This window comes from Salvelinus sp. IW2-2015, unplaced genomic scaffold (genome assembly GCF_002910315.2).
Source record: "Salvelinus sp. IW2-2015 unplaced genomic scaffold, ASM291031v2 Un_scaffold1028, whole genome shotgun sequence".
In the NCBI taxonomy this organism is placed as follows: domain Eukaryota; kingdom Metazoa; phylum Chordata; class Actinopteri; order Salmoniformes; family Salmonidae; genus Salvelinus; species Salvelinus sp. IW2-2015.
Window position 1 is genome coordinate 240,216 of NW_019942694.1, and position 24,255 is coordinate 264,470.

A 24,255-nucleotide genomic window follows, 5' to 3' on the forward strand; every position below is an offset into this window, starting at 1 on the left:
GCTGTAGGATTTAATCAAGATACTCTATCAAGTTTTTTAAGTGCAACGAAATACTCTTGAAAATGTCGCAGAGAAGTTTATTGATTTGTCCAGCAAAGCCCGCGTAGAACTTTTTTCAAACTTTACGATTCTAACGGTCTTCTGTCCATCCTATTTGGTCTGTAGTTTATGCATACATAGTGATGTACATCCACTGGAAGAAAAAGGAAGAAAAAAACAACAGTGAGATTTGACTAACACGTTCATTAGTCATATAAAATATAACAATGAAATTACATCTTAACACAAAGTTAACAAAGTTTTTCTGGATAACTGCATCTCAGACAGTGTATTTCAGGTTCTCACACTACATGACCAAAAGTATGTGGACATCTGCATGCTATGTTCTGACATCGCCTATGATAAAAATTACAGACCTCTACATGCTTTGTAAGTAGGAAAACCTGCAAAATCGGCAGTGTTTCAAATACTTGTTCTCCCCACTGTAGGTTGGCATGCTTTCTCTCGGTATGCAGCTACTGTATTAATAGGCTATATTTGGTTCAATGTATTTAAAAGCTGTTTAATATAGCAATATAAGTCATTACTCTATTCTTTAGAATTGTGTTACATTAATTTGTTTCTAAAGTATGTAATTGTGAGATTTAAAAAATATATATTTAGAGTACAAGTCAAAAGTTTGGACACACCTACTCATTCAAGGGTATTTATTTTTTACTATTTTCTATGAAATAACATATATGGGATCGTGTAGTAACCCAAAAAAGTGTTAAACAAATCAAAATATATTTTTTATTTGAGAATCTTCAAAGTAGCCACCTTCTGCCCTGATGACAGCTTTTAGTCATTTAGCAAAGCAATTTTACAGTTGTGTGTATCCATCTTACAATGGCTAGGTGAGACAACCACACATCAGTCATAGTAGCCTAAGTACATTTCTTCCTTAAAGTAGTCAGTGCTTGTAAGAAAAGACAAGCGTGAGGATTTGGTGGAAAGAAGGTGCTGTAGGATTAATCAAGATACTCTATCAAGTTTTTTAAGTGCAACGAAATACTCTTGAAAATGTCGCAGAGAAGTTTATTGATTTGTCCAGCAAAGCACCGTCGTAGAACTTTTTCAAACTTTACGATTCTAACGGTCTTCTGTCCATCCTATTTGGTCTGTAGTTTATGCATACATAGTGATGTACATCCACTGGAAGAAAAAGGAAGAAAAAAACAACAGTGAGATTTGACTAACACGTTCATTAGTCATATAAAATATAAACAATGAAATTACATCTTAACACAAAGTTAACAAAGTTTTTCTGGATAACTGCATCTCAGACAGTGTATTTCAGGTTCTCACACTACATGACCAAAAGTATGTGGACACCTGCTTTGTCGAACATCTCATTCCAAAATCACAGGCATTAATATGAAGTTGGTCCCGCCACTTTGCTGCTATAACAGCCTCCACTCTTATGGGAAGGATTTTTATATGGGGTGGCAGGTAGCCGAGTGGATAGAGCATTGGGCCAGTAACCGAAAGGGTGCTAAATCAAATCCCCGAGCTGACAAGGTAAAAATCTGTCGTTCTACCCCTGAACAAGGTAGTTAACCCACTGTTCCTAGGCCGTCATTGTAAATAAGAATTTGTTCATAACTGACTTGCCTAGTTAAATAAAGGTTAAAGGTCAGGGTTCTGTAAATAAAGTGAAAGGTCAGTTAAGGTCAGTGTTCTGTGCAGGCCAGTCAAGTTCTTCCACACTGACAAACCATTTCTGTATGGACCTCGCTTTGTGCAAGTGGGCATTGTCATGCTGAAACAGGAAAGGGCCTTCCCCAAATTGTTGCCACAAAGATGGAAGCACAGAATCGTCTAGAATGTCATTGTAATCTGTAGCATTAACATTTCCCTTCACTGGGACCTAGACTGAACCATAAAAAACAGCACCAGAGCATTATTCCTCCTCCACCAAACTTTACAGTTGGCACTATGCACTGGGGCAGGAAGAGTTCTACTGGCATCCGACAAACCCCGATTCATCCATCGGACTTGCAGGATGCATTGCATTGCTTGCTTGCTGTTTGGGGTTTTAGGCTGGGTTTTTGTTTAAAAACTTTGTGTCATCTGCTGATGTAAAAAAGGCTTTATAAATAAATGTGATTGATTGAAGAGTGATTTATCACTCCAGAGAACACGTTTCCAATGGCGACGAGCTTAACACCACTCCAGCCGACGCCTGGTATAGCGCATGGTGATGTTAGGCTTGTGTGCGGCTGCTCGGCCATGGAAACCCATTTCATGAAGCTCCCAACAAACAGTTCTTGTGCTGATGTTGCAACTTAGGACAGACTATTTTTACACGCTACGCGCTTCAGTAGTCGGCGGTCCCGTTCTATGAGCTTGTGCGGCCTCGTGGCTGAGCCGTTGTTGCTCCTAGACGTTTCCACTTTACAATAACAGCACTTACAGTTGACCGGGGAAGCTCAAGCAGGGCAGAAATTTGACAAACTGACTTGTTGAAAAGGTGGGGTCCTATAATGGTGCCACGTTGAAAGTCACTGAGCTCTTCAGTACGGGCCATTCTACTGCCAATGTTTGTCTATAGAGATTTTATGGCTGTGTGCTCAATTGTATACACCTGTCAGCAATGGGTGTGGCTGAAATCGCTTAGTCCATTATTTTGAAGGGATGTACACATACTTTTCTGTGTATATACAGTACCAGTCAAAAGTTTGGACACCTACTGTACTCATTTAAAGGGTTTTTCTTTATTTTAACTATTTTCTACATTGTAGAATAATAATGAAGACATCACATTTATGAAATAACACATATGGAATCACGTAGTGGCCAAGAAAGTGTTAAACAAATCAATATATATAATTTATATTTCAGATTCTTCAAATAGCCACCCTTTTTTTGTCTTGATGACAGTTTTGCACCATCTCGCATCTCTCAGATAAGAGTATGCTGCTTTGCACACACATGTGACCTTTGGTTAAGGCAGCGTTTTATGTTGTTTTACAATCAATCATCGGAAGGTTTGCTGCGATTTAGACCAATGGAAGCAAGGCTTTAGGGCTTTTGTTCCAGCCCAGCCCAGCTCTAACACACCTGATGCAAAATGTTCAGCCGATTATGATCTTCAGTCTGGACCATGGTTAACTGAATCAGGTGTGTTACTGCAGGGCTGGAGTGAAAGCCTGCACACCTAGCACTGCAGGATCAGAGTTGAAAGTCCCTGGTGCATTATTAACAGTTTATTACCTCATTGTCTCGAAGAGATATGGCCCCTCCCTCGTTGAGTTGTCTGAATATTTCTGTTGAAAGGGGCATGAATTACACTATTTGCAATTTCGGTAAATAATACAAAGGTCATGGCTTCAAACACTCATCTTGCAAACTAACTAGGATGATCCTGTGAGCGCTATGAAAGCCTAACTGTACACGCTCATTAGAATGCCACTGATGGAAAATGTAAAATCCCAGTGAAATAAAAACGGGTCCCCTTTTTATTTAAGTTGTGGACTTACTGGCCATGCGGTCCACGCGTAGAACGAGGCTGATGAAACTCTCCAGGCTGATGTTTCCAGAAGATCCACCGTAGCGCAGAGCAATGAGGTTCAGCAGACTGTCACTCAGCCTGACCCCTGTGGAGGACAGACAGACCTCACACTTTTATGCCACAGTTATTTCACAGGTATTTTATGCTACAGTTATTTTTTCAGGTATTTTATGCCACAGTTATTTCACAGGTATTTTAATGCCACAGTTATTCACAGGTTTATTTATGCCAAGTTATTTCACAGGTAATTTTATGCTACAGTTATTTTTCAGGTATTTTATGCCAGCAGTTATGTTCACAGGTATTTTATGCCACAGTTTATGCAGCAGGCTATTTTATGCACAGTTATTTCACAGGTATTTTATGCACACAGTTTTTTCACAGGTATTTTATGCCACAGTTATTTCACAGGATTTTATGCCACGTTATTTTCACAGGTATTTTATGCCACAGTTATTTCACGAGGTATTTTATGCCACAGTTATTTCACAGGTATTTTATGCACAGTTATTTCACAGGTTTTTTATGCCACAGTTATTTCACAGGTATTTTATGCCACAGTATATTTCACAGGTATTTTATGCGTATCACAGTTTTTATGCACATTTATTTCACACGGTATTAAGATGTCGGCCCTGAGGAGGGCGCGTTGACTTGACGGTTCTGCTCAACTTTGCTTTTTTTATGGATATTCTTCATTAATTACACATTGTTTTTGGCTCAGAATGTTTGTGCAATATTTCCTAGGAAACGAAAGTGTTCTGGATCATGAATCGGAAGCTAAACACTTGTTTATCTCTTATCTCTATATTAACATTCGCTCCATTGTTTCCGCACATGGGCTTACCTGCTGGTGACGAAGAAGAGGGGGAACAAGCTAGAAAGACTGGCTACATGTCCTCTCTTCTAGCATCCTGATGACTAATGTCTAATCGCTGGGGGACTCAAGCTAGGATGTAAACAGTGCTACAGCGACCTCCTCTTCCTACGCTCCTGATGGCTAATGTCTAATCGCTGGGGGACTCCAAGCTAGGATGTAAACAGTGGCTACACAACCTCCTCTTCTAGCATCCTGATGGCTAATGTCTAATCTGGGGAGTCCAAGCTAAGATGTAAACAGTGGCTACACGACCTTCCTTTCCTAGCATCCTGATGCTAATGTCAATCGCTGGGGGAGTCAAGCTAGGATGTAAACAGTGGCTACATGTCCTCCTCTTCCTAGCATCCTGATGGCTAATGTCCAATCGCTGGAAAATAAACTTTGAACTCAGAGCAAGGCTTCAATCGCGGAGGGATATCAGGGAATGCTGTGTCTTTGTTTTTACAGAGATGTGGCTTATGGACGTTACACTCAACTCTGCTGTTCAACCAGACAACTTTCCCCTTTTCCATATCGATCGAGCGGTGGCTTCTGGTAAGAGTAGGGGAGGGGTATGTTTCCTCATCAACAATTCCTGGTGTACCGAAGTTGAAAAGATCTCAAGCTCACGTTCAACCGACATGGAGTTTCTGATGTTAAAATACTGACCCCACTATATGCCAAGGGAATTCACGAGTGTTATTAAAGCTGTGTACATACCGCCACACGCAAACACCAAGTTGGCACTCAGCAAACTATATAAGATCATTAACCAGCAAAAGTCCTCTCCACCGGAAGCGGTATTTATTGTCACAGATGATTTTAACCAAACACATAATGACAAAGTGAAAACAGGTTTTTAGACAGTTTTGCAAATGTATTAAAAATGTAAAGCAGATACCTTATTTACATAAGTATTCAGACCATTTGCTATGAGACTCGAAATTGAGCTAATTTACATCCTGTTTCCATTGATCATCCTTGAGATGATTCTACAACTTGATTGGAGTCCACCTGTGGTAAATTCAATTGATTGGACATGATTTGGAAAGGCACACACCTGTCTATATAAGGTCCTACAGTTGACATTGCATGTCAGAGTAAAAACAAAGGCAAATCCATCTGTGTGGTGCCCACTAAAAGCGTCCCTCCCAGACAAGCGTAACACATTATATGCTCAATTCGAGGCAGTCAATACCGAGCCATCCAGGAAGACTCTCGCTGCTTCGAACAACCAGGGTCTTTCTATCACCGAGGCTGACGTGAAGAAAACTCGCAAAAGAGTGAATACTCACAAAGCCTCCGGCCCAAAAGGCATCCCTGGCAGCGTCCTCAGAGTGTGTGTTGACCACTTGGCGGGTGTCTTCTCGGACACCTTCAACCTGTTCCTGTCCCAGGCTGTATTCCCCACCTTGCTTCAAGGAGACCACCATCGTCCCAGTGCCCAAGAAAAACAAGGTGCCCAATGACTATAACCCTGTTGAGCTCACCCCAGTCCTAATGAAGTGCTTTGAGAGGCTGGTAATGGCCCACATCAAAGCCAGCGTGCCAGGCACACTGGACCCACTCCAATTTGCCTACCGCTCCAACAAATCCACAGAAGATACCATGTCCATCGCTATTCACGCGGCTGTAACACATCTGGACAAGAGAAACACCTAGGTGAGAAAGCTGTTCATTGACTATAGTTCAACATTCAACACTATTTCTACCTCCAAACGCGACACGAAGCTCAGAGCCAGGGGTCTGGACAACACCCAATGTAACTGGATCCTGGATTTCTTGATGGGCAGACAACAGGCTGCGAGGATTGGAAGAAACACCTCCTCCACACTGACTCTCCCTGTTCACCCACTGTGTGGCATTGCACGACACAAACTCCATCATCAAGTTTGCTGACGACACCACGGTTGTAGGCCTGATAACCAACAGCGACAAGTCAGCATATAGGAAGGAGGTAAGTGAACTGGCATTGTGGTGCYAGGACAACAACCTCTCCCTCAATGTCAGAAAAACAAAATGAGTTGATTGTTGACTTCAGGAAGCAGAGGAGGGAACATGCACATCAACGGGACTGAAGTAGAGAATCAGAAGTTTTATGTTCCTCGTCGTCCACATCACTGAGGACTTGACATAAACCAATACCACCACCACTCTTGTCAAGAGGGTGCAACAGAGTCGCTACTTCCTAAGGCTGCTGAAGATATGTGGCATGCCACCTTAGCTTCTCTCCAAATTCAACCGCTGCAGGGAACTGACACTGCTAGAACTGACCACCTGCTAGACTGACCACCTGCTGAGGACTGACCGCCTGCTAGACTGACCGCCTGCTAGACTCGATGCCTGCTAGAGCTGACCCGCGCTGCTAGATGACCGCTGCAGGACTGACCACGCTGCTAGACTGACCGCTGCAGACTGACCGCTGCTAGCTGACGGCGCTGCTAGACTGACGCCTGCTAGACTGACCTTGCTAGACTGACCGCCTGCTAGACTGACGCTGCTAGACTGACCGCCTGCTAGACGACCGCTTGACGGACCCTGCCTCTAGACTGACCGCTGCAGGACTGAACCGCGCTGCTAAGACTACCGTCAGGACTGACCACCTGCTACGACTGACCGCGCTAGACTGACCGCTGCTACGACTGCCGCTGCAGGACTGACCACTGCTAGACTGACCGCTCTAGACTGACGCTGTAAACGACGCTGCAGGACTGACATCTGCTCTGATTCAACACTAACAGGACTGACCATCTGTATGATTCTAACAGTAACAGGACTGACCATCTGCTCTGATTCTAAGCTCAACAGGACTGACCTTTGCTATGATTACAGCAGTAACAGGACTGACCATCTGCTCTGATCTAACTAACAGGACTGACCGCATCTGCTATGATTCAACGTAACAGACTGACCATCTGTCGATTCTAACAGTAACAGGACTGAACATCTGCTCTGATTCAACAGTAACGGACTGACCATCTGCTATGATTCTAACAGTAAGTGACTGAACCACTGCTATGATTCTAAAGTAACAGAACTGACCATCTGATTAATAAACTGACAGGACGAACCTGCTTGATTCTAACGTAACAGGATGACCATCTGCTATGATTCTAAACTAACGGACTGACCATCTGCTATGATTCTAACAGTAACAGATGACCATCTGCTATGTTCTAACAGTAACAGGACTGACCACCTGCTATGATTCTAACGTAACAGGACTGCATCTGCTATGATTCTAACAGTACAGGACTGACATCTGCTATGATTCTAACAGTAACAGGACTGACCCTGCTATGATTCTAACAGTAAAGAACTGTACCATCTGCTATGATTCTAACAGTAACAGGACTGACCACTGCTATGATTCCAACAGTAACAGAACTGACTATCTGCTATGATTCTAACAGTAACAGGACTGACATCTGCTATGATTCTAACGTAAGAACTGAACTATCTGCTATGATTCTAACAGTAACAGGACTGACCATACTGCTAGTGATTCTAACAGTAACAGGACTGACCATCTGCTATGATTCTAACAGTAACAGGACTGACCATTCTGCTATGATTCTAACAGTAACAGGACTGACCATCCTGCATGATTCTAACAGTAACAGGACTGACCATCTGCTATGATTCTAACAGTAACAGGCTGACGATCACTATGATTCTAAACAGTAACAGGACTGACATCTGCTATGATTCTAACGTAACAGGAACTGACCATCTGCTATGATTCTAACCCTAACAGGACTGACATCTGCTATGAATTCTAACGCGTAACAGGACTGACATCTGCTATGATTCTAACCTAACAGGACTGACCTCTGCTATGATTCTAACAGTACAGGACTGACACCTGCTATGCATTCTAGACAGTAAGGACTGACGATACTGCTATGATTCTAACAGTAACGGACTGACCACACTGCTATGATTCTAACCTAACAGGACTGACCATCTGCTCTGATTCTAACAGTAACAAGGACTGACCACTGCTATGATTCTAACAGTAACAGGACTGACATCTGCTATGATTCTAACCTAACAGGACTGACCATCTGCTATGATTCTAACAGTAACAGGACTGACCATCTGCTATGATTCTAACAGTAACGGGGACTGACACGCTCTATGATTCTAACAGTAACAGGACTGACCACCTGCTATGATTCTAACAGTACAGGACTGACGCCATCTGCTGATTCTAACCTAACAGATGACCATCTGCTATGATTCTAACGCTAACAGAGACTGACCATCTGATTGATTCTAACAGTAACAGGACTGACCATCTGCTCTGATTCTAACAGTAACAGACTGACCATCTGCTATGATTCTAACAGTAACAGGACTGACCATCTGCTATGATTCTAAAGTAACAGGACTGACCATCTGCTATGATTCTAACAGTAACAGGACTGACCATCTGCTATGATTCTAAGCTAACAGGACTGACCATCTGCTATGATTCAACGCTAACAGGACTGACTATCTGCTATGATTCTAACGTAACAGACTGACATCTTGCTATGATTCTAACAGTAACAGGACTGACTCACCTGCTATGATTCTACCATAACAGGACTGACCATCTGCTTGATTCTAACGTAAAGGACTGACCATCTGCTATGATTCTACAGTAACAGGACTGACACCTGCTATGATTCTAACAGTAACAGAACTGACCATCTGCTATGATTCTAACAGTAACAGGACTGACCACTGCTATGATTCTAACAGTAACAGGACTGACTATCTGCTATGATTCTAACAGTAAACAGGAACTGACCATCTGCTATGATTCTAACAGTAACAGAACTGACTATACTGCTATGATTCTAACAGTAACAAGAATGACCATCTGCTATGATTCTAACAGTAACAGGACTGACCATCTGCTATGATTCTAACAGTAACAGAACTGACCATGCTGCTATGATTCTAACAGTAACAGGACTGACCACCTGCTATGATTCTAACAGTAAGGAATGACATCGCTATGATTCTAACAGTAACAGGACTGACCATCTGCTAGATTCTAACAGTAAGGACTGACCATCTGCTATGATTCTAACCAGTGACATGATGACCATCTGCCTATGATTCTAACAGTAACAGGACTGACCATCTGCTATGATTCTAACAGTAAACAGGACTGACCATCTGCTATGATTCTAACAGTAACAGGACTGACTGATCTGCTATGATTCTAAACGCTAACAGGACTGACCACTGCTATGATTCTAACCTAACAGGACTGACCTATCTGCTATGATTCTAACAGTAACAGGACTGACTATCTGCTATGATTCTAACCCTAACAGAACTGACCATCTGCTATGATTCTAACAGTAACAGCGACTGCATCTGCTATGATTCTAACGAGTAACAGGACTGACCATCTGCTATGATTCTAACAGTAACAGGACTGACCACCTGCTATGATTTCTAACCCTAACAGGACTGACCATCTGCTCTGATTCTAACGTAACAGGACTGACCACCTGCTATGATTAACAGTAACAGACTGACATTGCTATATTTAAACTAACAGGACTGACATCTGCTATGATTCTAACAGTAACAGGACTGACCATCTGCTATGATTCTAACAGTAACAGGACTGACCTACCTGCTATGATTCTAACAGTAACAGGACTGACCACCTGCTATGATTCTAACAGTAACAGGACTGACTATCTGCTATGATTCTAACAGTAACAGGACTGACCATCTGCTATGTTTCTCCGCACCGTAGAACACACGCACACACACCACAACACACACACACACCCACACACATCCACACACACACCAACACACATACACATCACACACTACACACACATTACAACTACTGCGACCAGACTCTCATTATGATTGCTAAATACTGCACAATTTAAATACTTGCCCCCCAATTCCTTCTTGCCCAAACCATGTGTAAATATTGGACTACAAATTGTACCTTCCTGTATTATACTTATGCTAAACTGTTTTTTCTATTCTACTGAGCCATTTACTTTATGTTCATTCTTATCTTTTATTATTTCTTATTACTGTTGCATTGTCCAGAAGGAACCTGCAACTAAGCATTTCGTTGGACGGTGTATACCATGTGTATCCCATATACATGCGACTAATACATTTTTTAAAACTTTAAACTATTGAGCATCAAACAGACTGCTGTTTAGTCGTAATGGCAGAGGTTACTTTAATCCATCTGTTCATCCTAATTTGACAGTCCTAACTCTTCAATCATGCGTTGATGTCAGTCGGAGATTGCTAGTTAGGTGATCAGATTTTTACATTAGTCCCTGTAAGCAGGTACGGTTATCTAAGGTCAGTGGCAGGCCCTGTTTGTTGGTCTAGCCAAAAGTTACCTGAAGCGATGATTGCGTTCCTCAGTTGACTCAATGACAACATTCCGGAACGGTTCACATCTGAACGTAAGAAGATGTCCTGGAAAATATAAGAAAATATGAATATTTTCAGGTAATTTGTATTCTGGAAAAATGTGAACTAGTAATTAGTGGTTTAATAACCTTTTACCACACTTGCTAATTAATTTACCTTGTACACGGTAACTTTTCTCCATAGATGTAGAAATTCAGCACTGTTCAGTTTTCCAGTGATTGATGTCTGGAGAAGGAAAGGTTAAGGAAATCTACAAAGGCAAAATATAAAAAGTCTGTACATTTTGCCCTGTAATGGGCTAAAGCCATATATTTAGTTATGTGGTCTGTTTTATGTTAGTTCCACCAACTGCAGTGCCTTGCTACATAAAGTATTCATCCCCTTTGGCATTTTTCCTATTTTGTTGCATTACAACTTGTAATTTAAATGGATTTTAATTTGGATTTAATGTAATGGACAAACACAAAATAGTCAAAATTGGTGAAGTGAAATTTAAAAATGACTTGTTTAAAAAAAAAAATAGAAAAAAAAAAATGGAAAAGTGGTGCGTGCATGTGTATTCACCCCATTGCTATGAAGCCCCTAAATAAGATCTGGTGCAACCAATTACCTTCAGAAGTCACATAGTTAGTTAGATTGCACACAGGTGGACTTTATTTAAGTGTCACATGATCTGTCACATGATCTCAGTATATATACACCTGCTCTGAAAGGCCCCAGAGTCTGAAACACCACTAAGCAAGGGGCATCACCAAGCAAGCGGCACCATGAAGACCAAGGAGCTCTCCAAGCAGGTCAGGGASAAAGTTGTGGAGAAGTWAAGATCAGGGTTGGGTTATAAAAAAATATCAGAAACTTTGAACATCCCAGGGAGCACCATTAAATCCATTTTTTTTTAATTGAAAGAATATGGCACCACAACAAACCTGCCAAGAGAAGGCCGCCGACCAAAACTCACGGACCAGGCAAGGAGGGCATTATAATCAGAGAGGAAACAAAGATTCCAAAGATAACCCTGAAGGAGTTGCAAAGCTCCATAGCGGAGATTGGAGTATCCGTCCATAGGACCACTAAGCCATACAATCCACAGAGCTGGGCTTTACAGAAGAGTGGCCAGAAAAAAAACATTGCTTAATTAAAGAAGAAAATGAGCAAACATGTTTGGTGTTCGCCAAAAGGCATTTGAGAGACTCCCCAAACATATGGAAGAAGGTACTCTTGTCAGATGAGACTAAAATTTAGCTTTTTGGACATCAAGGAAAAGGCTATGTCTACGCWAACCCAACACCTCTCATCACCCCGAGAACACCAACCCCACAGTGAAGCATGGTGGTGGCAGCATCATGCTGTGGGGATGTTTTTCATCAGCAGGGACTGGGAAACTGGTCAGAATTGAAGGAATGATGGATGGCACTAAATACAGGGAAATTCTTGAGGGAAACCTCAGTCTTCCAGAGATTGAGACTGGGACAGTGGTTCACTTTCCAGCAGGACAATGACCCTAAGCATACTGCTAAAGCAACACTCAAGTGGTTTAATGGGAAAAATTGAAATGTCTTGGAATGGCCTAGTCAAAGCACAGACCTCAATCCAATTGAGAATCTGTGGTATGATTTAAAGATTGCTGTGCACCCATCCAACTTGAAGGAGCTGGAGCAGTTTTGCCTTGAAGAATGGGCCAAAATCCCAGTGGATGGAGGTGCCAAGCTTATAAAGACATACACCAAGATACTGGTGGCTCTACAAAGTATTGACTTTGGGGGGGTGAATAGTCATGCACGCTCAAGTTCTGTTTTTTTGTCTTATTTCTTGTTTGTTTCACAATAAAAAATATTTTGCATCTTCAAAGTGGCAGGCATGTTGTGTAAATGAAATGATACAAACTTCCCAAAAAAATCTATTTTAATTCCAGGTTGTAAGGCAACAAAATAGGAAAAATGCCAAGGGGGTGAATACTTTCGCAAGCCACTGTATGAATAGTTTTATTGGATGAGCCTTGACTAGAATACAGTATAAACATATGAAGTGGGTAGAACAGTATGTAAACATTATTAAAGTGTGCAGTGTTCATTGACTATGTACATAGGGCAGCAGTCTCGAAGGTGCAGGGTAGAGTACCAGCTGGTAGCCGACATGCACTGTCAACTGTGGGAACTTATATAGACAGGTGTGTGCCTTTCCAAATCATGTCAAATCAATTGAATTTACCACAGGTRGACTCCAATCAAGTTATACAAACATCTCCAGGATGATCAATGGAAACAGGATGCACCTGAGCTCAATTTCGAGTCTCAAAGCAAAGGGTCTGAATACTTATGGAAATTGTTTTGTTTTTTTTGTTTGTTTTTTTTWATAGCAAAAATTACTAAGAATGTGTTTTCGCTTTGTCATTATGGGGTATTGTGATGTCATTATGGGGTATTGTGATGTCATTATGGGGTATTGTGATGTCATTATGGGGTATTGTGAGTAGATTGCTGAGGAAATGTTTTTATTTAATCCATTTTTGAATAAGGCTGTAACGTAACAAAATGTGTACAAATATATTTATATTCTGGACTCTGACTCTTAATTCATTTCTTTATGTTTTGGGGTCTGCGTGTATCGTTGTGTAATGTTAGGTAATACTGCACTGTTGGAGCCAGGAACATAATCATTTAGTTAGGTATTACTGCACTGTTGGAGCCTAGGACATACTCATTTAGTTAGTATGTGCACTGTGGACAGGAAGTATATCATTTAGTTAGGTATTACTGCACTGTTGGAGCCAGGAACATAACCATTTAGTTAGGTATTACTGCACTGTTGGAGCGAGGAACATAATCATTTAGTTAGGTATTACTGCACTGTTGGAGCTAGGAACACAAGCATTTTGCGACAGACGTGATAACATCTGCAAAATCTGTATACACAACCAGTAAAATTTGATTTGATAAGCAGGGCTTGGTTATAACCCTGAATGGTAGACCAACGGGTAGCTGTAGATAGATCAGCTCTCCATTAGGAGGTGCTGTAGATAGATCAGCTCTCCAGTAGGAGGTGCTGTAGATAGATCAGCTCTCCAGTAGGAGGTGCTGTAGAATACTATCATAGTTCCCAGTGAGGAGGTGTGTAGATGATCAATCTCGCATAGATAGAGGTGCTGTAGAGCAGGATCATCTCTCCAGTAGGTAGGTGCTTGTAGACAGGATCAATGCTCCAGTTGGGGTGCCTGTAGAATTAGCATTAACTCTCCAGTAGAGGTGCTGTAGATAGATCAACTCTCCAGTGGGAGGTGCTGTAGACATGATCAACTCTCCAGTAGGAGTTGCTGTAGACAGATCAACTCTTCAGTAGGAGTGCTGTAGACAGATCAACTCATGTCCTAGTAGGAGGTCTGTTAGAGACGATTCACTTCTCCCAGTGGAGGTGCTGTAGGTAGATTCACTCTCCAGTAGGAGGTGCTGTAGATACATCAACTCTCCTGTCAGGGAGTGCTGTAGGTAGATCAACTCTCCAGTAGGAGGTGCTGTAGACAGATCAACTCTCCAGTAGGAGGTGCTGCCCAGCCAATTGTTTTTTTGTAACAGTGGATATTACKTTGAAGATCTGACGTTTTTTTTAATGAAAACAAATTCAAAATATTGTATACAAGGTTTGTCTATGTTGAAATTTGGTTACCATGATGACATAATCCWATGGAAATTTGACCCTCAAAATAACAGTGCAACTGACTTTTTAAATATCCAAAGTATTTTCCACATAGATTCCACGTCACAATACATTGACAAATGATGTTGATTTATCCAGTTTGTACCCAGTGGAATGGTATTGTCTCTTACCTGTCCACTGTGTCTGCATTGAGACCAGATGTCCTGGTCCCTCCCTGTACACTAATTATTTGACTGATATTCTTTCCAAATAATATGCAGTTATTTATTTTAAAACACATAGTGATGTCATAAATCAATGGTGCCACATGTCAATTATTTAAGAAGGCGGGATTATTATGATTTTAAATGGTTTCACTGTCCAGATCCGTCTACATTTGAGGRATATCCAGACACCTCCRGAGGTGGTGAGGAAGATCTGATCACTATCAGATCCCAGTGTGTCTTTTGATAGTATACACCTGTCTACAAATGTGGGCACGATCAGGATGTAGAAACAATCAGGACAAAGGGTGCATGTTAGCACCAGTTTAAACGGGGCCTAAGGGTCATTGCAAAAAACTCCTACATTCATTCACAGTTTTTACTGCTACATGGAAGTGTTGAAAAATGTACTATTGTAAAGTACTGTTCAAGGTGTTTGACGACAGAAAACATMATKGGAGACTGTCACTAAGCTCATGAAGGATACATCCATTAATGCCACCATGCTGCGACAGGACTCCAAGCTGAAGCCTTGTGTTTTCTTTGTATTTCCTGTATAACGTGGGAAAAAAGGTGGCACATTAGAAAACAAATCCTACAGATACCACCAAGCAACACATTGCTCATCAAACACCCACCGTATCCTTGTGTGTGATTCTGATCTCATCACAACTAATGTATGTCTGTTCAAACTCCTGCTTCTGGTCACAAATGACTGGGAATCTCCATGGTGATTGTTTTTCTCTCTACATACCTTGGAGGAGAGTCTCATTTAGAATCCTCTGAAGCTGTTCAGCGTCCACCTCCTCAAACTTTTCAGTGAAAATGAAACGAATGTTATTGATTTTATATATATAGATATATATATAATTTAACAATTGTTAAAAAGTAGTAATATTCTCAAATGCTATCATTTTTATTAGTTTACRTTTTTTAAATTTCACATTGTCTTGTTTTGTGTTCAAATGAAAAATATTGGGAACTTGCCTGATCAGAATATTGCCGAAACAGAGTTTGTTTGTTGTCCATATCTGCTCTATTGTGGGTAGGCATGGGCTAAAAAAAATGAAATATAAGATATTAAAAAAAGAAGACAATATCAGAAGATAAATAGAAATACACGGTTCACCTTAAATACCTTGGTGATTCCCTCAATATCTACATATGTGGGATGAAATAAGGTTTTCCTTAAATACATTTTACATTTTAGTCATTTAGCAGACRCTCTTATCCAGAGCGACTTACAGTAGAGTGCATACATTTTATTACATTTTTTACATACTGAGACAAGGATATCCCTACCGGCCAAACCCTCCCTACCGGCCAAACCCTCCCTAACCCGGACGACGCTATGCCAATTGTGCGTCGCCCCACGGATCTCCCGGTTGCGGCCGGCTGCGACAGAGCCTGGGCGCGAACCCAGCCCAGCCTGGGCGCGAACCCAGAGACTCTGGTGGCGCAGCTAGCACTGCGATGCAGTGCCCTAGACCACTGCGCCACCCGGGAGAATAGCTTGGGGATTCCCTCAATATCTACATATGTGGGATGAAATAAGGTTTTCCTTAAATACCTTTGGGATTTCCAGAGTATCCTGGTCATTTGAATTTTCACTGAGGAAAAAAATGAACACTGTTTTGTTTCTGTTAGGAAAACATAAATTATAGTGAAACTAAGCCCAGGATGCAATCTCGTCGCGGGTTGTTGATMATGCAGATTTTAAAGGCAAAGCTACAGCGTTCGCAGAGATTGCATTCACAGTAAAACATTGCAGATATTTGCTCAATTGAAAATGACCTTTGGTGCATTGTTTACAGGCGCAAATGGATTGAATCCCGGTCCTAATGTTTGCTATGATCACTGACTGTAAAAAATATATGACATTAATTAAGGGTATAGTTCACCCAAGTTACAAAATTCCATATTCGTTTCCCTGAAAGCAATCAATGGATAAGCTAGGACCGCAATCCATGCTTTGGATATGTTTTTCACGCTTTATGTTCAAATCATCTTAAACTAACTTTATTTGTAAGGAAACGAATATGAAATGGTGTAACTTGGATAAACTACCACTTTTATTGTGAATGGGGGGGGGGGCTGTGCTCACTGGATTTGGGTCTCCACCTTGGAGAGGATGGACAGGATGAAGGAGGCGGTTTCGTTTGGGTTGAAGGCTGATGGCACGATCAGGTATTCACCAGGTTTCAGCCTGGAGAACAGCACCACTGTCCGAGCGTTCAGGTACTTCTTCGATTGGGCGACAGGCACATTGTTGYTGAAGAAGACGGCAGGAAACTTCCCCCTCTGTCCTTTGAACTGAGATCACAATCATAAAATGTTTTACATAAAACTGCAGATCATTTCCAATTCAAATCTGGACCTTGAAACCAGTTCTRTCACATGTGATGATCCATTATATTGGCCAGATAGTCTAGTGGCTGCTCTAACTTTTATAACGTTATTTGTGAAATGTATGTTTAAAAGTTACTTACTTGGGCAGGCACCTGTTAGAAAGTAAAACAAAGACATTAAACTGCAGGAACAATAGCATACCTGGGCCAGTTGAATGTATTGTTCTGGGATAACAACCTACATGTTGGTTCACAAATGGGCATATTTGCATTGAGAACTGCACAGTGCCAACATACGTAAGAGGACCTTACAAAGAGATCTCCCGTTTAACTTACACTACTGACATGACAGTTTATGGCACAATAACAGTGCTAYCTGTAACAAAGTCCTCAGAGGAAGCACGTAGCTTTGCTTCAATCTGTACATGTTTTTGGGGGGATAAAGTTGAGATAAACTACAGTATATAACATAGCAAAAGGCGTGCACCAAAGAAGAGCACTGACCTCGAAGATGTTGATGCCGATGTGGAGACTTTTGACCAGGCGTCTGTTTCTCTTGTCAGGCTTCTGCATCAGAGATACCAACATGTTGTTGTCCCCCTGTGTCTCAGAGCGGTCCCTGTCTAATCTCTCAATCTTCACCCGATACTGGGGATTTGTCCAGAAACTGTCTGGGAGACAAAAAAAATTATAGTCATCAACTGCAAATAATTCCTTGTTGAAGGCAAAACCTTTCAATCAAGATGTAATTTACCTGTGTAATTCATGCAACCACCAGCAGTGGTTCCTGCAACCCATCTGCCATCRTGTAAGGAGTGTGTCCAAAGACCTTTAGAGTTGCCGTCAAGAAAATCAGGGCACATACAGCAGATAGTCACATCTGTGAAGTGCCTACAGAAGTCTTCCATTGTCATCCTGAGAAGACAACCAAAATTGTGAATTGGTTCTGGTATTGAAATATCAGTATAAATGTGTACTGACACTGTACGTGTTAATCGCTTACAACAAAATGTTGAAAAGATTTCTGCATTATATATGGTTTACCAGAATTCCCCATCCTCTTTCACTGACAGACACATCTTCCGATCGTCAGGACTCACTGTTTGCCACATGGATGACCTGATTGAAAGACAAACATCATGTCAATAGTTTGGATGCGGTAAGGCCACTGGTTAGTTAGTGGTAGTACTCCAGAGACTAGGTGGCCGAGAGACAAAAATGTAAAAGCTTTAAYGCTCTGGCTGCTTGTGAGTGACTTCCGAATACACTGTAAAAAAAAAATACAAAAAAAAGGTAAGGGAGATTAGCTGACATTTCATAAAACGACCTGTCAAAGACAATGGGTGTGATGACATCACAGTCACTTTGAGCTAAARCCATGTCACTTTCAGTACCAAAATCATTTGGGTTTGTGGATCATTATCACGTCAAGATATTCATGATTGAACGGTGATGTTGACAGTGTTATAGCTAATGTTATGTCCATTTCAGTTTTTTTATTTATAACACTGAAGATATCAATACAAAAGTGCCTTTTCAATAAAGTGTAATAGAATCAGAATTATTGGCCACAACATGTACATACTGAGGATTCATGAGGTAGTAACCTGGAATGCATTTCAATTAATTTCTTAAGAGTTAATTTGTGGAATTTCTTTCCTTCTTAATGTATTTGAGCCAATCAGTTGTGTTGTGACAAAGTAGGGGTGTTGTACAGAAGATAGCCCTGTTTGGTAAAAGACCAAGTCCATATTATCGCAAGAACAGCTCAAATAAGTAAAGAGAAACAACAGTCCATCATTAATTTAAGACATGAAGGTCAGTCAATACGGAAAATGTCAAGAACTTTGAAAGTTTCTTCAAGTGCAGTCGCAAAAACCATCAAGCGCTGTGATGAAACTTGCTCTCATGAGGACCTCCACAGGAAATGAAGACCCAGAGTTACCTCTGCTGCAGAGGATACGTTCATACGTTCATACCAGCCTCAGAAATTGCAGCCCAAATAAATGCTTCACAGAGTTCAGACACAACTCAACATCAACTGTTCAGAGGAGACTGTGAATCAGGCCTTCATGGTCAAACTGCTGCAAAGAAACTACTACGAAAGTACACCAATCAGAATAAGGGACTTTCTTGAGCCAAAAAACACAAGCAATGGACATTAGATGGTGGAAATTTGTCTTTAGTCCAAATTGGAGATTTTTGGCTCCAACCACCGTGTCTTTGTAAGACACAGAGTAGGTGAACGGATGATCTCCGCATGTGTATTTCCCCATGTAAAACATGGAAGAGGAGGTGTTATGGTGTAGGGGTGCTTTGCTGTTGACGATGTCTGTGATTTATTTAGAATTCTATGTACACTTAACCAGAATGGCTACCACAGCATTCTGCAGTGATACACCATCCCATCTGTTTTGCGCTTAGTGGGACTATCATTTGTTTTTCAAAAGGACAATGACCCAATACACCTCCAGGCTGTGTAAGGGCTATTCTACCAAGAACGAGAGTGATGGAGTGCTGCATCAGATGACCTGGCCTCCACAGTCACCCAACTTCAACCCAATTGAAATGGTTTGGGATGAGTCGGACCGCAGAGTGAAGGAAAAGCAGCCAACAAGTGCTCAGCATATGTGGGAACTCCTTCAAGATTGTTGGAAAAGCATTCCAGGTGAAGCTGGTTGAGAGAATGCCAAGAGTGTGCAAAGCTGTCATCAAGGCAAAGGGTGTCTATTTGAAGAATCTCAAATATAAAATATATGTTTGATTAGATTTTGTTACTACATGATTCCATATCTGTTATTTGAGTGTGTTGATGTCTTCGCTATTGTTTTACAATGTATAAAATAGTATAAATAAAATAAAAACCTTGAATGAGTAGGTGTTGTAAAACTTTTGACCGGTAGTGTATATATAAACAAAGTATGTAGACTATACTGTTGATACAGCAAAACAGAACAATTGCCCTTAATAGCGCCCTATTAGAAGGAGAAGCCCTGAGACGGTTCAGAACATTCAGGGCCGTCACAACACTGAGGAAGAATCTAAGAAACAAAGTTATCTATTGTGAATAGCTCGTTCATACTTATCGCTCCAGCCTCCCTTCCACTCTCCCCGGCCCCAGGGGTTGAAGAGGCGGATCAGATTCACTGGCCTGCCTTTGCTCATGATCTGTGGAAGAAACCAGAATGAACACCAGCTGTAATCTCAGAGCAGGAAATTAATCTGGGTCCCCGATGGGACAAACCAGCATCTTGACCATTGGACCAAGAGGAATTTCATAGCGGACCGAATGCTGGCACTAATTTAGACGTCTCAGGCAAGGCTGCCTCATCACAAGACCACGAGACCAACTCAAGTTCGCTACACAGGGATAGGGTAAATTGTTCATGGCAGAATTATACCACACTTCTTCTCCCACTTCCCTCCAGGTGGAACTAAAGTAAATAGTTGGCTCTATTCTGACAAAGCAAACAATGTTTTTTCTTGGCAATAAAGGAAAGAGAGCATATGGCCAAAAGATATCAGCTCCAAAGCATTTCTCTCAGATTGTTAGTTCCATACAGTACCTGTTTAACCCCTGTGACGGTGTAGGCATGACCCCTCACTAATCCGTTGGGTGCCACCGTGTTCGCTGATGTTTCCTACAGAACAATAGACACAGGTAATTATAGATATTATAAAGTGAAGTAATTGGACCGTAACAGAACAAAGGTTTCAGTCACAAAATAGGACACAATATGAACACAACCTTCATCTCTTTTGTGTTACGAGATGTTAAAGGACAAGTCTTGACTTCAACTACGCTTAATAACTCATATATCTTGACATCGGTGCATGATTCATGGTAACTTATCATATTCTCATATATCTTGACATCGGTGCATGATTCAGGGTAACTTATCATATNACATCGGTGCATGATTCATGGTAACTTATCATATATCTTGACATCGGTGCATGATTCATGGTAACTTATTATATATCTTGACATCGGTGCATGATTCATGGTAACTTATCATATATCTTGACATCGGTGCATGATTCATGGTAACTTATCACAACATTTCTGCTCTACTAACTGGTTTGTTTGAAGGCTCATCATGGTGTTTCAGGGGGTGGTAGTGCTGCTCACCCCTTGAGGTGTGTTACACCCCATCAGAGACTTGGATTGGACAGCTCTGAACAGCAGGTCCCACAGATTTGATGGAGCGTCGGTGAGCTTGAATGTGATGTGAACCCCTCCGGTGAAGTCCATCATAGCCTCTGAAGGGGTCCCTAAATTCATGTCTGCGTAGGAGCCACACACCCTGCCAGAAGAAGACAGGTCATTAAGTCCTACATCGAGGAGGTGTTAAACTGTTTTATAACCAACTGATGTGGCTCACATACTTGGCATAGGCTTTCTCCAKCAAGGCGGGCCAAAACTCATTGGGAGTTGTTGAATGAACAAAAATGAGTCTGCCGTCAACTGTTGGYAGCTTGTCATCGATCACAACGTCCACCCACTTCCCAAACCTCCAGAACTGAAAGATRGGAGGAGAGGACAMTGATTCCTACAGAGACTATTCTCTACATGRCTAGAGGAAGGCACAGCCTAAGCAGTCATCATTCATTACAATTCAAGAGTTCTCAATACAGCTCAGAAGCTTTTCATTACAATGTATTCTGTGTCAATACATTACATCCTCAAAGGATGATGGTTATTTTAATAAGTTAGTTAGCCCGAGGTAATTTACCCAATGATTCCTACAGAGACTACATGACTAGAGGAAGGCGTAGCCTAAATATAGAGAGTCGTTCATGGTAATTGAATTGTTCTCAATACCACTGAGAACATTTTCAATACATTAATAATCCTTTAAGAATGACAGTTATTGCAATAGGTCAACGCATTTCTCACAAAGATAATGTACTGTGCCTGAGGTAATTTACCCTGAAGTGGAATATTCCRCAGTAATCCTCTTTAAAGCTTTGCTTTAGGGGTACTACTTGTTCCAGGATGTCCTTCTGGAACGTCAAAGCCCCAATGGAAGCAAGAAACCAGCAATCTCCTAAAAAATGACAAGTTTATGAAGATCATGACATTTGTAATGCAAAGGGCATGGTGTGGTGGGAGCATGGTGTGGTGTGAAGCATGGTGTGCGGTGGGAGCAGTGTGGAGTGTGTTGGTGGGGCAGGGCATGTGGTGGGAGGCATGGTGTGTGGGGCATGTGTGGTGGGGGCATGGGCTGTGGTTTGACGGCTTGCTTACAACCAAATCCATTTACCAACCATTCCTTGCCCAAAGTCCGCAAACCTTGAAAGGTCTCCATCAAGGATAAAAATCTGAGATCGGTACCATTTTCTGAAGAGTGAATGCACACATTACACCTACTATTAATGTTTATCATTTCTATTCATAATTACACATTAAAATCAGTTAATACTTTGTGTTGTAATGTGTGCAGATCTGGATGATGTCATACCGCTGGTCTCAACCACACCACTCTGCCCATGTCATCAGGGGAAAGTAGCCCATCACCAATGGAGTTATGGTCTGGGGGGAACATCTCATCGATGTACCTCACTCCCCTGGCCAAACAGTATTGCGTCAGCTGCTGGAAGTCTTGGTTGCTGTGTTTCTCTGGGTTGGCAAGACTCCCAACTCCCTCTTTCTTGTGRCGCTCCTGCATTATACTCATACACACACCGGGAGGAGGCATTGTTGTACTGTATGCAGGATCTGTTAGCAGGGTGAAATKAAGAAATACTCAGATTTCATAGGTGGAGCCTAAATATAAATCACATTATTAAGTGTTGATGACAATTAACAATATAACAGCTATTCAAAACAACTATGCAACACTATTAAAAAGTCTGTCCTTCAGCATATCGTAGGATCCCTAGTTTTGCAAAAGTGTCTTTACAGAATTTGCTTCATATTTTTTTTTATATCTTATTCAAGCAAAAAATATTAACATCCAAATCAAAAACGCAATTGAAAGTGATGAAACACGGCAGCACATGTAGAAAATATATAAAGGTGGGTACAGCAAGTTCATCAGTGTAATTAAAAGTCCAGGACTCCTGGACTCCTTGAACACACTAAAAATGGTTTCAGGGAAGTCAATGTTGAAAATTGACAAATTACATCTGACAACCATTAAATGWTGGCTATTTCATTTTGGCTTTGACTCTTGATTCCAAATGTTACCCACATTATCCTTTATCACGCTATCTAGATTAAGTAAATTTGGTCTTTAATCAATTACAATTGACTCAATAATTGCAAATGGAAACATGATCACGTCTGATGCATAACAAAGCAGTAGTGAGATATACTACGGTATGGAAAATCTTACTCCACCAGGGACATTGATTAAAGTTTCTTACCTCAGAATATCACTACTTTAACCAGGATTTTCATCTTCTGTAAACCGATTCAAGTAATAGTCTTCTTATATACTTGATTGCTGCCGTATTGCACTGTACAGCAGGCTATGACGTAATGTGTGGACAGGCACCACCCACAGTACACACACACATTGTTTTGGCTGTGAGCCGTGTCCCTTATCACCACAGCTTGCCATTGGTTAGGCTATTCTAATGGAAAATCTTGTGTAATTATGGAATCTCTGAGTTAAATGCCATTGTCTCTAATCAGTATTCTCTGGACGTGAACATACTGAAGACCATTCTGTCAGACCGCCTGAAGTGAGTATACAGTATCTGACCTGTTTAGTAATACGTCATTGTTTTATAGTTGCTGTGTTAAAGGACCACATATGTACTTTGGTGTAAGGAACTCCCATGTACTTTGGTTAAGAACTCCATGTACTTTGGTTTAAGGAACTCCCATGTACTTTGGTTTAAGGACTCCCATGTACTTTGGTTTAAGGAAACTCCCATGTACTTTGGTTTAAGGAACTAACTTGACAGTCCCCCAAAACGGCCAAGAATTACTTAAAAAATATGCTTTCATGATATATTATTGATTTCTCACCATTTTATTTGTAAAAAAAAAGCATTTAAACATCCTCTATCGAATAAACTTGTATTTGCCTCCCTCTGGTGGGGGCTGCATCATTACATCCGTTTATTTCACGTCACTTCAACGTTACGTCACAGGGGCGTCCTTGGAAAAACATTTATCCAGCTCGACTGCTTCATGGCACAGACATGGCAAGTACCACAGAGCTGCCCTCACGCCGTCTGAGTGGTCGGCTGCCCTCACCCGTC

General features: G+C 41.3%; 1 protein-coding gene across 1 annotated transcript; it reads right to left on the bottom strand.

Moving 5' to 3' along the window:
* Window positions 1–778: 778 nt before the first annotated feature.
* Window positions 779–23,523, bottom strand: LOC112069495 (calpain-1 catalytic subunit). The gene is given in 23 exon segments (XM_024136842.2): window positions 779–1,194; window positions 3,256–3,308; window positions 3,522–3,638; window positions 10,802–10,880; window positions 10,992–11,060; window positions 15,177–15,241; window positions 15,444–15,501; window positions 15,677–15,745; window positions 16,260–16,299; window positions 16,794–17,002; window positions 17,179–17,190; window positions 17,542–17,708; window positions 17,792–17,952; window positions 18,082–18,156; window positions 20,120–20,205; window positions 20,604–20,678; window positions 21,170–21,344; window positions 21,427–21,560; window positions 21,970–22,088; window positions 22,305–22,368; window positions 22,370–22,381; window positions 22,503–22,759; window positions 23,410–23,523. Coding segments are annotated over 22 exon segments (2,103 nt in total). The 5' UTR covers window positions 22,740–22,759; window positions 23,410–23,523; the 3' UTR covers window positions 779–1,167.
* Between the last annotated feature and the right edge of the window lie 732 nt (window positions 23,524–24,255).